Source organism: Oncorhynchus nerka, linkage group LG11 (assembly GCF_034236695.1).
Source record: "Oncorhynchus nerka isolate Pitt River linkage group LG11, Oner_Uvic_2.0, whole genome shotgun sequence".
Taxonomy (NCBI): domain Eukaryota; kingdom Metazoa; phylum Chordata; class Actinopteri; order Salmoniformes; family Salmonidae; genus Oncorhynchus; species Oncorhynchus nerka.
Genome location: NC_088406.1, coordinates 68342140 through 68356824, shown reverse-complemented (window position 1 = coordinate 68356824; position 14685 = coordinate 68342140). Strand labels below are relative to the sequence as shown.

General features: G+C 43.7%; 1 protein-coding gene across 1 annotated transcript in view; it reads right to left on the bottom strand.

The window, feature by feature from the left end:
- Positions 1 to 14685, bottom strand: part of LOC115137475 (uncharacterized) — a 34240-nt gene continuing 19555 nt past the window's right edge. Inside the window, exons 6-9 of the mRNA XM_065024878.1 lie at positions 12196 to 12338; positions 10246 to 10413; positions 3143 to 3254; positions 1 to 1412 (exon numbers count right to left, since the gene is read on the bottom strand). Of these exons, the coding sequence (XP_064880950.1) occupies positions 457 to 1412; positions 3143 to 3254; positions 10246 to 10413; positions 12196 to 12338 (1379 nt within the window). The 3' untranslated portion in view covers positions 1 to 456. The remainder of the gene's footprint in view (positions 1413 to 3142; positions 3255 to 10245; positions 10414 to 12195; positions 12339 to 14685) is intronic.

The window sequence follows — 14685 nt, the reverse complement described above, 5'->3', positions numbered from 1 at the left end:
TGAAGTCAATTTTGAATTTAATTTCAACAAAATGGTCACACTCACATAATGTGAAGTACAGTACATTTATTTCACAAAACAATACGTGATAAGTAGAATAACTTCTCACACACTTGACCTTTTCTGTAAATCTGGTACCCTCACTTTGATAAAAATTAAGTTTAGAATACTTTGGAAAAGGTTCCACATTATATTACACACACCTTCACTCGTTTATGTCAAGTAAACATGAATTAAGGCACGATCATTTCCTATTTTATAAAACACCATCAAACAGGGCAAGGTTGTCACTTCATCAGTGAAGCATTTTTACAGACACCATCACATCAACCATCACCATATCATCTACTGCCTCATCACTCATTCTTTCCTTATTTCACCTCGCCCAGTTCCCTCTATATCCAAAATCAACAGAATTAACTATAAACAAACTATATAGTTCTACATGACATATTACTATACATGGTCTCTGTGCATTTTCTGCTGGTGTATCCTGAGGTAGCTCCTCTCTGAGAACCTCTTCTCGCAGTGTATACAGGCAAATGGCCTCTCTCCCGTGTGGATCTTTAGGTGCATCTTTAGTTGGTGCTGGTGGGAAAACCTCTTCTCACACTGGGGGCAGCTGTAGGGTTTCTCCCCTGTGTGGACTCTCTGGTGCCTCTTCAGGTGGGACGATCGGGAAAAACGGGCCCGGCACAGTTGGCAGCTGAACGGTTTCTCTCCCGTGTGCATCCTCTGGTGGATCTCCACCTGTTGGGGGAAATTAAAGGCTTTGCCACAGAACGAACACCGGAAGCGCTTCTCTTTGGCGCTGCCACCTTTACTGATTCTGTCTCTACTACTGTCATTTGTCAATGAGCTTGTGTAGCCATTTAGTGTTGAGGAACTTGCATTGTCTGAGGTCTGGTTTAACATTAGGAGAGTGTGAGGAGGATTAAGGCCAGGGAGTGTCTGTGTTGTCGCAGGGTCCATATTCCAGTTGATAGATCCTATAGAAGACAGGCTGAAGGCAGCACCTGTTAAGGGGTTAACCTGAGGCGCCATCAGTCTCTCTGAATCACAACTATAGGAGCAGGACGGATCATTGCTAGCCAAGTCCATGTCTGTTCTCTCTAGCCGCATACGGACACCTCCCCGTCCATGCAGACCAACTCTACGCATCGCCCTGATCTCAGCCAGTCTGTTGTCATGGAGACTAAGTTCAGTTGTTGTTTTGTGTTCGACTGTTTGTTTCTGGTTAACAGTGTTGTTCCCCAGCCCAGAGTTGAGGATGCTGTCCCATCCACTGACCTCCACTATGTCGCCTCTGGTCCTGGCCTGCTCAGTGATGTTATTCCCCAGGTCCTTGGCTGCACCGGTCTCGGAATCCAAGATGGCCACCCAGTCTCCTCTGTTAGCCTCCAGCCAACCACCTGCAGGAAGAGTTTACAAAATACTTTTCAAACATGGCAGAGAAAATGTAACGTTATGACTATAGCTACGGTTCCCTGAAGGAGGGAAATGAGGTACATCATACTACGGGGAGTCGGTTGAAGGATCTACAATCACGCCTGAGAAGGTCAATAAAGTCTGTGCCTAGCTGGAAGCCTCGCCTTCCACAGATAAGCGTGAGACTCAGATTCATTACTTTAATTTAATAACGCTTTTCACCAAGCTCTGGAACGGGCGGCACGGGGCCAAACAGGTGTTCTACCTCATTTCGCTCCTTCAGGGAACAACCGTTATAGTCTTGACATTACGTTTCTTTTCAGTCAGTCAATGTCTTTCCAGGGAGTTTGCATGCAGTATGTGGCAATGCGCACACAGACTGTCCGGAGCAAGGGCCGCCAGTTCCAAGCCGAGACAAACTATACTATAACCGCATGATCACGACCCCGGCTAAGCCATCGTCATCTTGATCGATTTCTTACTCATTACTCCAGCAAACTGAAGAATAAGGAACTGTTTGATTAGGAAACTTATGATAACAAATAACTTCCGTACACAACGTCCAGGGGGTGAGCACGCTCTGCCACTATGGGACAGTTTAGTTGGCGCAAGGTAAGAGTCTCGTTTTCCAATGATTTGTTTTAGTAGCTTGAATCATTCCTGTTCACAAGATGAAGAGCGGGATTAGTTGAAGGAATGCCTTGTCAAGGCTGATTGTAGATCCTTCAACCGAAGTCGCAAGAGTGCGACTCCACCATAGTGTGTTGAACCGAAGTTGACTGACTAAGGGGACTCATTAAATGTTTTGAGTCAATTACCTGGTCAAGGTTATACATTGTGTTTTTTTATGTAAACATAAGTCGAGGACATTATCACATTTATACAACGGGTTACCAACACATTCAAATAACAATGAACATATTTTCATAACTTTTTTATTTGGATAAATTTATTCATACATTTCATCCTTCCACAAGACATAGTCCTGACACATCTGGGGTTGCTATCCAAGCCGGCTGGTCGTTCGTTCTATTGGTTCGGTTGCTAGAGACGTGACCCAGTCGTTTGTTCTGAATGTTCCATTGCCATACTGGCTAGCAACGTTGTTATTCCTTGCTTGCTAGCTAGCCAACTATGGCTAATTTACAGTCAAGTCAAACAGTGCAGGCAGGATAACAACAGTAGTTGTATTTGCATTTGTTTATGCTGTCTTTTAGTGACATTTATTTGGATACATCCATAACAATGAGCTAATGAGGCACGATTTCGCCTGGCATAGAAAATGTGCTCACTCTAGTTAAAAAAGTATTAATGATTTCGACTAGCTGAGAAACGCTGCCTGCCTGTCTCTCGTCCCGACTCGTTCATTAGTATGGGACAGTTGGTGATAGAATTTGAATATTGAAACAATATTCAAGGTTTATACAAATCTCCGCTGTTGAAAACTAAATGTTAAGTCTACAAGAAATGTGAGATAATGTCTAGATGCTTTTTATAGTGGAGATCAAGTTTATAGCCCTGCCTGGGCTGATGAGATGGATGTGGATTGCGCAGTCAGATGGAACAGACGAAATAGGCATTTTAACGTCATAGAATTAGCCGGTAGTAACTTGTGGAATGGACACCGGCTAGAAGAAAGAATAATAACCAGGTGCATCACTATTCCCATTGAAGCTCTATTACTGTATGTAGGCTATATGTATTTCTCCCTCACCTTGCTCCCCCATCTTTAGTCCACTCAGCAGATCAATGCTCTCTGGTCCGTCTTCGATTGTCTCCTCTTTGACCAGCAGCAGGTCAGGCTTCCCTTCCTCCATGTCTACTGACTGTAAGAGATACAGAGTGAGAGGATGTTGGATCAAGAAATCTGATATGAGCACCCTGCTATGGAACATCTTCTGATTGGGTAATGAGGGATTGCTATGAGTACTATGCAAACATGTTAGTTGATTTTATACTAAGCAAAAGTGTTAATTGATTTGATTACTTGACACTCTTTAAAATGGTTTGATAATTGAAAAGGCATGGTCCCAAACCTCAGACAAAATTATCTAAGACCTGGGCATGTATCCACAAAGAGTAGAAGTGTTGATCTAGGATCAGGTCCCGTATCCACAAAGCATCTCAGAACAGGTCCTAGGAATTTTGCTAAAACCAGTTTAAGACAAAAATAACACATCTGGACCCTCCTCCTGGAAGTGAGAGGTGATACAGATTACACAGACACACTCCTTCAGGTACGTGCGCACACAGATAATACACACTTTAAGCAGAGTGTTTACCCATCCTTATGCTTATAAAGTGCTGTCGGTGTATGCAGAATAGGGTGAGATCAGATGTGATATATGCTAAAAGAATCAATGAAACTCCTAGAATGCCCAAGAACACAAAGGTAACTTGCCTAAATGACTACAGACCCGAAGCACTCACGTCCGTAGCCATGAAGTGCTTTGAAAGGTTGGTAATGGCTCACATCAACACCATTATCCCAGAAACCCTAGACCCACTCCAATTTGCATACCGCCCAAACAGATCCACAGATGATGCAATCTCTATTGCACTCCACACTGTCCTTTCCCACCTGGACAAAAGGAACACCTATGTGAGAATGCTATTCATTGACTACAGCTCAGCGTTCAACACCATAGTACCCTCAAAGCTCATCACTAAGGTAAGGAACCTGGGACTAAACACCTCCCTCTGCAACTGGATCCTGGACTTCCTGACGGGCCACCCCCAGGTGGCGAGGGTAGGTAGCAACACATCTGCCACGCTGATCCTCAACACTGGAGCTCCCCAGGGGTGCGTGCTCAGTCCCCTCCTGTACACCCTGTTCACCCACGACTGCATGGCCAGGCACGACTTCAACACCGTCATTAAGTTTGCAGACGACACAACAGTGGTAGGCCTGATTACCGACAACGACGAGACCGCCTAGGGAGGGAGGTCAGAGACCTGGCCAGGTGGTGCCATAATAACAACCTATCACTCAACATAACCAAGACTAAGAAGATGATTTGTGGACTACAGGAAAAGGAGAACCGAGCACGCCCCCATTCTCATCGACGGGGCTGTAGTGCAGCAGGTTGAGAGCTTCAAGTTCCTTGGTGTCCACATCAACAACAAACTAGAATGGTCCAACCACACCAAGACAGTTGTGAAGAGGGCACGACAACAAAGCCTATTTTCCCCCTCAGGAAACTAAAAAGATTTGGCATGGGTCCTGAGATCCTCAAAAGGTTCTACAGCTGCAACATCGAGAGCATCCTGACTGGTTGCTCGGCCTCTGACCGCAAGGCACTACAGAGGGTAGTGTGTACAGCCCAGTACATCACTGGGGCTAAGCTGCCTGCCATCCAGGACCTCTACACCAGGCGGTGTCAGAGGAAGGCCCTAAAAATTGTCAAAGACCCCAGCCACCCCAGTCATGACTGTTCTCTATACTACCGCATGACAAGCGGTACCGGAGTGCCAAGTCTAGGACAAAAAGGCTTCTCAACAGTTTTTACCCCCAAGCCATAAGACTCCTGAACAGATAATCAAATGGCTACCTGGTCTATCTGCATTGTATCCCACCCGCCAACCCCTATTTTACGCTACTGCTACTCTCTGTTCATCATATATGCATAGTCACTTTAACCATATCTACATGTACATACTACCTCAATCAGCCTGACTAACCGGTGTCTGTATGTAGCCTCGCTACTGTATATAGCCTGTCTTTTTTACTGTTGTTTTAAATCTTTACCTATTGTTCACCTAATACCTTTTTTGCACTATTGGTTAAAACCTGTAAGTAAGAATTTCCCTGTAAGGTCTACACCTGTTGTATTCGGCACACGTGACAAACTTTGATTTGATTTGACATTTTGTTGTGTTACAGCCTGAATTCATTCAAAATGGATAAAATATTTTTTCCCTCAACCATCTACACACAATAACCCATTAGTACTGCACGGTACACCGAAATCTCAGAACTTTTTTGACACGCACAAAAAAATAATAAACAGTCCGGCACTACAATTTGTTACGTCCGGTACTTCTGTCAAATGTGTCTCACGTGATTGAGAGGATCAAGTCAGCACAGCCTCATTATAGCGCAAAGAGCCTCGTCCACTTATTCATTGCTAAAGTGCATTAACTTATGCTGCACAGAAGTTAACACACTTGAATAATGCACCATGGCATGTAGAAATGTTGAAACTGTTCATTACAGTTCACAAAACAATGTCTAAACACGTTTACAATGCAAGACGATACTTACACTCGTTTCTAACATGGAAGTTCAGCATTCCTGAACAGTACCATCACAAAAGTCAGAATAAATGTATATTTAACTTACTTTACCTGTTGTCCTCTGATTTTGTCCTTATGTAGGAGGTAATCTGAGACAAAATATCCACAGGGAAGAGTTATTAGCCCGACTTTCAGTATGCTGGTTTATGGTTGGTATTACCGGTTTTTCATTTCAATACAGATGCAAATTTGCACATGACAAACACTTGCACAATATGGCCGAGCCTAACCGAACCACATCTGATTGCGAGGAGACTATGTTCGGTTACATTCAGCTGTTGTTGACATATTGTTCATCAGGTGCAATGTGTTAAGAGATTGAAAATACAATTCATTTTATTCAATATTCTGGCTTGTAGAGACTACTGCATCTTTTGTAGGGCGACTGATAACCATGGTAACAACCTGATGTTTAGACAAGGTAGCGTCCAGCTTTAATTAAGCTACATTTCCTTGCTAGCTTACAGCTGAATTCACTACCCTAGTTATTTGTTTGTGATATGCAAACCATGATGCAAAATATGCTGATTTCAAAGATGATTGTCACCAAAAACATTATTAAATTCACTTTGTCTCCCTCACCAACAAAAATAAATGAACTTGTCTTCCGTCCTTTGCCTCCCATCTGGTTTTCACTCGATTTCATAGCAACAAACTCAGATTCCAGCCACATTCTGCCCCGCGAATGACATTAATTCCTTAGACAGTGCACACTTTTATAAAAGAAGAGTGCTTCTTCTATGCAAATGTTGTTAATCAGTACAATAAAATAATTATCTTAGCAGTTGCCAATAAAATAAGTCCTAAATGGAAAGGAAAATACAGGCATTCACCTATATTGTGAATAGACTTAGGCTACATCTTGATTAACCCAGTGTATCAATACAGATTTTCCATTCAAATAAGTTATTACCATTATGTTGTTTTCTAGTTAGATTTTTTTTTTTTTTTTGAATATCATACAATTTGAATATAATTGTATAATTGATTCAATTAATGCATACATGGCTCTCTCTAAAAACAAATACGTAAAAATGTAATGATATTGAACTCAAAAGATGCCCAACGATTGAACAGAGCAGTATCTAAATTGATCTGACTGGATCATGTGCCATTCTGTGACTTTGGCAAATACACCTTTTTTTGTGGTATCGTTTTGGTGTCAAGTATCGTGATACTAAACCTGGTATCAATATCAAAGTCAAAATTCAGGTATCGTGACAACACTCTACCCCATAATGACAAAGTGAACACATGTTTTTAGGCATTTTTGCACATTTATTGAAAATGAAATACAGATATCTCATTTAAATAAGTATGCACATCCCTGAGTCAATACATGTTAAAATAATGTACCGAGTCTCACACCTGGACTGTACAATACTTCCACATTTATTTTAAAATGTCTTCAAGCTCTGTCAAGTTGGTTGTTGATCATTAATCAACAGGTGGGTCTAATCCTGGACGCTGATTGTTTAAAACCGCATTCCAGGCTGTGTCTATTTCACAAATTACCACCGGCTAAAACTATGACGTTTAAAATGCCTATTTACGCTGTTCCATCTCACTGCGCAATCCACTGTCTCATCAGCCCAGCCAGACAATTTAGAAACTTGATCTCCACTGTAAAAAGCATCTAGACATTACCTTCCATTTCTTTTAGACTAGCCATTGGTTTTCAATAGCGGAGATTTTTATAAACCTTGCTGTCTGTCTCTTGACATTTGCAACATTGTTTCAGTATTGAAATTCGATCTCCAGCCGTCCCATAGTAATGAACAAGTAGGGGTCGGGAGTCAAGATGAGACAGGCAGGGAGCTTTACTCAGCCAGTCGAAATCATGAATCAGCATATTTCTTATGGATATATAGTGTACAAAGAAATGCCAATATAAAACAGGTAAAGCTAAACAAGGTGCAGCTAGTTTGCAGTCTTTCCAGCTTCAGTTTGAAGTGATTGTGTTAGCTGTGTTGTTGGCTAGCTCCTCTGAACAAGTGAGCACATTTTCTATGCCAGGTGAAATCGCGCATCATGAGCTCATTGTTATGGATGATTCCAAATAAATGTCACTAAAAGACAGCTTATGCAAATGAAGCTACTTTGTTGTTACGCTGGCTGCATTGTTTGATGTGACTAAGTTAGCCGTAGTTGGCTAGCTAGCAAGCAAGAGATAATAACGAAAATATGAAGAGTGGTAGGTGATGTGGTATTGGATTTGCCACAAACATAACGCTTTATATTGAGGGCATAAAGTTAAACATTTTAGACACATTTTTTGTAGTTTTAATTTAGTCCCTTATTGGAAACAGGATGCATGTTTTGGAATATTTTGTATTCTGTACAGGATTTTTTTTTTTTTACTCTCATTTAGGTTAGTATTACGGAATAACTATGTTGTTAATCCATCCTCAGTTCTCCTATCCCAGCCATTAAACTATAACTGTATTAAAGTCACCATTGGCCTCATGATGAAATACCTAAGAGGTTTCCTTCCTCTCCGGCAACTGAGTTAGGAAGGACACATGTATCTTTGCAGTGAATGGGTGTATTGATACATCATCCAAACTTCACCACGCTCAAAGGGATATTCAATGTTTTTACCCTTCTACCAATAGGTGCTCTTCTTTGCGAGGCATGGAAAACCTCCCAGGTTTTTGTGGTTGAATCTGTGTTTGAAGTTTACTGCTCGACTGAGTGACCTTACAGATAATTGTACTGGGTACAGAGAAGAGGTAGTCATTCAAAAACAATGTTAAAATCTATTATTGAGCATAGAGTGAGCATGCAACTTATATGTCTTGTTAAGGTTTACTCCTGAATGTATTTAGGCTTGCCATAAGAAAGGGTTTGAATACTTATTGAATCAAGACATTTCAGCTTTTCATTTTTAATTCATTTGTAAAAATGTCAACATAATTCCACTTTGACATTATGGAGTATTGTGTGTAGGCCAGTGACACAATCTCAATTTAAGCAATTTTAAATTCAGTCTAACACAACAAAATGAGGAAAAAGTGAAGGGGTGAGAATACTTGCTGAAGGCATTGTACCTGTCTCAACAAAAACTCTGCATGAACTTGATAAACTGCATTCATTTTCTCATAAAGTGTCTTGGGAAAAAATTAAGTAGTTGAATGGAAGTAATGAAATAGGCATTTGTGACCATCATATAGCCTACACAGTACAAACACTATGTAACAGACTTTAGGCTTTTATATATATATATATATCTCACACAATGTTTGGATGCAATATTCTACCCAGGAATATTCAACACTGAAATATGTTACCCTTGTTATTACAAATGCACCTGTGGATCTTTTCTGCTGACAACACTGAAAAGTAATCTTTGTGTTTAATGCAGGGTTTGATCTAAAGGTCAGAAGCTATCTTGTGGAATGGTTACTTTCTATGTTATAGAGTGAATGGTTTTTCAACTGGTGTATCCTCATGTAGCTCCTCTCTGAGAACCTCTTGCTGCCGTGCGTACATGTGAACAACCTTTCTCTCATGTGGACCTTCAGGTGTATCTTCAGCGGGTTCTGGTGGGAGAACCTCTTCTCACACTACGGCAGCTGTAGAGTTCTCCCCTGTGTGGACCCTCTGGTGCCTCTTCAGGCTGTACGAGTGGGAGAAGCGCATATGACACTGGGTACAGCTGAAGGGTTTCACCCCTGTGTGGACCCTCTGGTGGATCTTAAGGTTGCCAGCCTGGGCGAAGCGCATGTGACACTGGGTACAGCTGAAGGGTTTCTCCCCTGTGTGGACCCTCTGGTGGGTCTCTACGTTCTGGAGGCAGCTGAAGCCTTTGTTACAGGACATGCAGAGGAACCGTTTCTCTTTACCGTTGCCTGATGTTGCTCCCCCTCCCTGAGCCTTGGCTCTTTGGTCCTTTGAGTTCAATACTTGATCGAAAACAAAGCGGCCGTGTGAATCGGAAGGCCCCATCGACGTGGACACTCTGTCGCGATCCCTGAGAATGTGTAAAGGGGACTGGTTCGCAACATTTGGATTAGTCTCTAAGCTTTCCCTGTAATCGAAGACATCTCTACCTTGTGAGTGTCCTTCTCCTAATTGAGTCTTGTCTGCATTCAGTGTCAGAGGGACATCGTCCTCCATTTTCACAGTCACTTCGTCTACGACTATAACTACCCCTTTCTTATCTAGGCACCCTTCAGAGTATACACTACTACTGTACTGGTTCCAGTCCCCTTTAGACAGATCAGTCTGTGTCTCTAAACCCAAGTGTATGTTGACAGGTTCCATCTCTGTAGTGTAAAAACAAGACAGATCATCAACACCAGTGTCTAACGTATCACCATCTCCACGGGAATTAACCGTCCTCTGGCTCTGGTGAAATACCGGTAAATACTCGGAGTCATTAGCAGGAGGACAGCCCAGTCTCCCCCGCCCTAGTCCCTCTGGGTCTGATCTGTGGTCAGATCCTGTGTCTAAGAGCCTGTGTGTTAAAGTCTTGGTGTCTGTCTCTGACTTGAGGAATGCGTTCGGCGTTCCACTGACCTCCATGATGCTATGTTGGGTATTGGGCGGTGCTGGGGCGGTGGTGGTAGGGACCTCCGTGGCTACATGGGGCACTCCAGTCTGGATCTCTCTGCTGTGTCGTGGGTCCTCCTCTCTTTCAGATCTCTCCTGCTTGACCCCAGGACCAGCAGCCTCTGCATCTACAGACTGACACAAGAAGAGAGGTTATTACCTGTGCATGAGTTGAATTGGATAACAATGTCAGGGAAGTCTCACAAGCTCTACTTTCGTCCCTTCGCTATATCGGCATTGAACATGTCACCCTCCCTAGGAGACGGGGTGACCTTGACAATTTATTATTAAAATGAGAGGCCGCCTGGATCGTTTTTGCTATCCATTGTGAATAATGTTTGTAAGCCTATGTCGCCAAATTACACTACATGGTCAAAAGTATGTGAACACCCCTTCAAAATTGTGATTTGGCAATTTCAGCCAAACCCATTGCTGATAGGTGTATAGAATCAAGCACAAGGTCATACAATCTCTATAGGCAAACATTGGCAGTAGAATGGCCCGTACTGAGCTCAGTGACTTTCAACGTGGCATCGTCATAGGATACCACCTTTCCAACAAGTCAGTTCGTAAACTTTCTGCCCTGCTATAGCTGCCCTGGGTCAACTGTAAGTGCTGTTATTGTGAAGTGGAAATGTCTAGGAGCAACAACGGCTCAGCCGCGAAGTGGTAGGCCACACAAGCTCACAGAACTGGACCGCCGAGTGCTCAAGCTCGTTGCGCGTAATAATTGTCTGTTCTCGGCTGTAACACTCAATACCAAGTTTCAAACTGCATCTGGAAGCAACGTCGGCACAATAACTGTTTGTCGGGAGCTCCATGAAATGGGTTTCCACACAAGCCTAAGATCACAATGTTGAATGCCAAGCGTCAGCTGGAGTGGTGTAAGGCTCACCACCATTGATTGGACTCTGGAGCAGTAGAAAAGCGTTCTTTGGAGTGATGAATCATGCTTCACCATCTGGCAGTCAAACGGAAGAATCTGGGTTTGGCGGATGCCAGCAGAATGCTACCTGCCCGAGTGCATAGTGCCAACTGTAAAGTTTGGTGGAGGAGTAATAATGGTCTGGGGCTGTTTTTCATGGTTCGGGCTAGGCCCCTTAGTTCTGGTGAAGGGAAATCTTAACGCTACAGTATACAATGACATTCTACATTATTCTTTGCTTCCAACTTTTGTGGCAACAGTTTGGGGAAGACCCTTTCCTGATTCAGCATGACAATGCCCCTGTGTACAAAGCGTAGTCCATGGGGAAATGGTTTGTAGAGATTGGTGAGGAAGAACTCGACTGGCCTGCACAGAGCCCTGACCTCAATACCATTTTACACCTTTGAAATTAACTGGAACGCCGACTGTGAGCCAGGCCTAATCACCCAACATCACTAATGCTCGTGGCTGAATAGAAGTAAGTCCCTGCAGCAATGTTCCAACATCTAGTGGAAAGTCTTCCCGGAAGAGTGGAGGCTGTTATAGCAGCAAAGGGGGGACCAACTCCATATTAATGCCCATGATTTTGGAATGAAATGTTCAACAAGCAGGTGTCCACATACTTTTGTAGTTTATATCTATGATCATATGTAATCCATTCATGCTTTATAAAAATCATGTTTTATTTATATCTGTAAATTAACCAATGAAATCAAACCACAGCCGGCTATGATTACAGACACTTGCGTGTGTCCTTTCAAACTCTAAACTAGTGACCTGCACTGTCATTATGAAGACAGCTTGGCTGTTGAAACGTTACAAAATTATTGCATCTGAGCTCCTAGTGTGTGCGGCAGTCCTTTTCTTTTTCAAGTCTCACAATCTCCCTCCGCTATGACAGATAAATTAAGATGTACATGTGAGTAGTCTTTCTGAAATAAACTGGCTACATTTGTTGGACTGTCATTTTTATGTAACACTACTACACTAACCTCTATCACAATAATGTTCTTGGTTGAGGTTCCACTCCCCTCATCATCAGTGATTGGTTGGTCATCTCTCCATGTATTGTGTCCCACTGGCTTCACAAAGCTCCTGTGGCCTTCAGTGAGATGTCCTTCACCTGAGAGAGTCACTGGGGGAAAAGAGGTGGTTAGGTTAGCTACTGTCAATGCTCAGTGGTATATTGTACACTATTGACACTGATGTAAGGTAACACTTTACATAACTTCTTAATATACTATTTATAGATCGATTGATTATGTTCAATGCATCATATTGTTTTCAATTAGTACATAATAGGAAATGCTGTAAATTAAGAATCTGGTTAGAATCTGCCTCATTGCCTGTATCCGCTACGGTGCCGCAGTCAAACGACCACCCCTCATCACTGTCATACGCTCCCTAAAACACTTCTGTGAGCAGGCCTTTCTAATCGACCTGGCCCGGGTATCCTGGAAGGACATTGACCTCATCCCGTCAGTTGAGGATGCCTGGTCATTCTTTAAGAGTAACTTCCTCACCATTTTAGATAAGCATGCTCCGTTCAAAAAATGCAGAACTAAGAACAGATACAGCCCTTGGTTCACTCCAGACCTGACTGCCCTCGACCAGCACAAAAACATCCTGTGGCGGACTGCAATAGCATCGAACAGTCCCCGCGATATGCAACTGTTCAGGGAAGTCAGGAACCAATACACGCAGTCAGTCAGGAAAGCTAAGGCCAGCTTCTTCAGGCAGAAGTTTGCATCCTGTAGCTCCAACTCCAAAAAGTTCTGGGACACTGTGAAGGCCATGGAGAACAAGAGCACCTCCTCCCAGCTGCCCACTGCACTGAGGCTAGGGAACACGGTCACCACCGCCAAACCATGATTATCGAAAACTTCAACAAGCATTTCTCAACGGCTGGCCATGCCTTCCGCCTGGCTACTCCTACCTCGGCCAACAGCTCCGGCCCCCCCGCAGCTCCTCGCCCAAGCCTCTCCAGGTTCTCCTTTACCCAAATCCAGATAGCAGATGTTCTGAAAGAGCTTCAAAACCTGAACCCGTATAAATCAGCTGGGCTTGACAATCTGGACCCTCTATTTCTGAAACTACCCGCCGCCATTGTCGCAACCCCTATTACCAGCCTGTTCAACCTCTCTTTCATATCGTCTGAGATCCCCAAGGATTGAAAGCTGCCGCAGTCATCCCCTCTTCAAAGGGGGAGACACCCTGGACCCAAACTGTTACAGACCTATATCCATTCTGCCCTGCCTATCTAAGGTCTTCGAAAGCCAAGTCAACAAACAGGTCACTGACCATCTCGAATCCCACCGTACCTTCTCCGCTGTGCAATCTGGTTTCCGAGCCGGTCACGGGTGCACCTCAGCCACACTTAAGGTACTAAACGACATCATAACCGCCATCGATAAAAGACAGTACTGTGCAGCCGTCTTCATCGACCTTGCCAAGGCTTTCGACTCTGTCAATCACCATATTCTTATCGGCAGACTCAGTAGCCTCGGTTTTTCGGATGACTGCCTTGCCTGGTTCACCAATTACTTTGCAGACAGAGTTCAGTGTGTCAAATCGGAGGGCATGCTGTCCGGTCCTCTGGCAGTCTCTATGGGGGTGCCACAGGGTTCAATTCTCGGGCTGACTCTTTTCTCTGTATATATCAATGATGTTGCTCTTGCTGCGGGCGATTCCCTGATCCACCTCTACGCAGACGACACCATTCTATATACTTTCGGCCCGTCATTGGACACTGTGCTATCTAACCTCCAAACGAGCTTCAATGCCATACAACACTCCTTCCGTGGCCTCCAACTGCTCTTAAACGCTAGTAAAACCAAATGCATGCTTTTCAACCGATCGCTGCCTGCACCCGCATGCCCGACTAGCATCACCACACTGGATGGTTCCAACCTTGAATATGTGGACACCTATAAGTACCTAGGTGTCTGGCTAGACTGCAAACTCTCCTTCCAGACCCATATCAAACATCTCCAATCGAAAATCAAATCAAGAGTCGGCTTTCTATTCCGCAACAAAGCCTCCTTCACTCACGCTGCCAAGCTTACCCTAGTAAAACTGACTATCCTACCGATCCTCGACTTCGGCGATGTCATCTACAAAATTGCTTCCAACACTCTACTCAGCAAACTGGATGCAGTTTATCACAGTGCCATCCGTTTTGTCACTAAAGCACCTTATACTACCCACCACTGCGACTTGTATGCTCTAGTCGGCTGGCCCTCGCTACATATTCGTCGCCAGACCCACTGGCTCCAGGTCATCTACAAGGCCATGCTAGGTAAAGCTCCGCCTTATCTCAGTTCACTGGTCACGATGGCAACACCCATCCGTAGCACGCGCTCCAGCAAGTGTATCTCACTGATCATCCCTAAAGCCAACACCTCATTCGGCCGCCTTTCGTTCCAGTACTCTGCTGCCTGTGACTGGAACGAATTGCAAAAATCGCTGAAGTTGGAGACTTT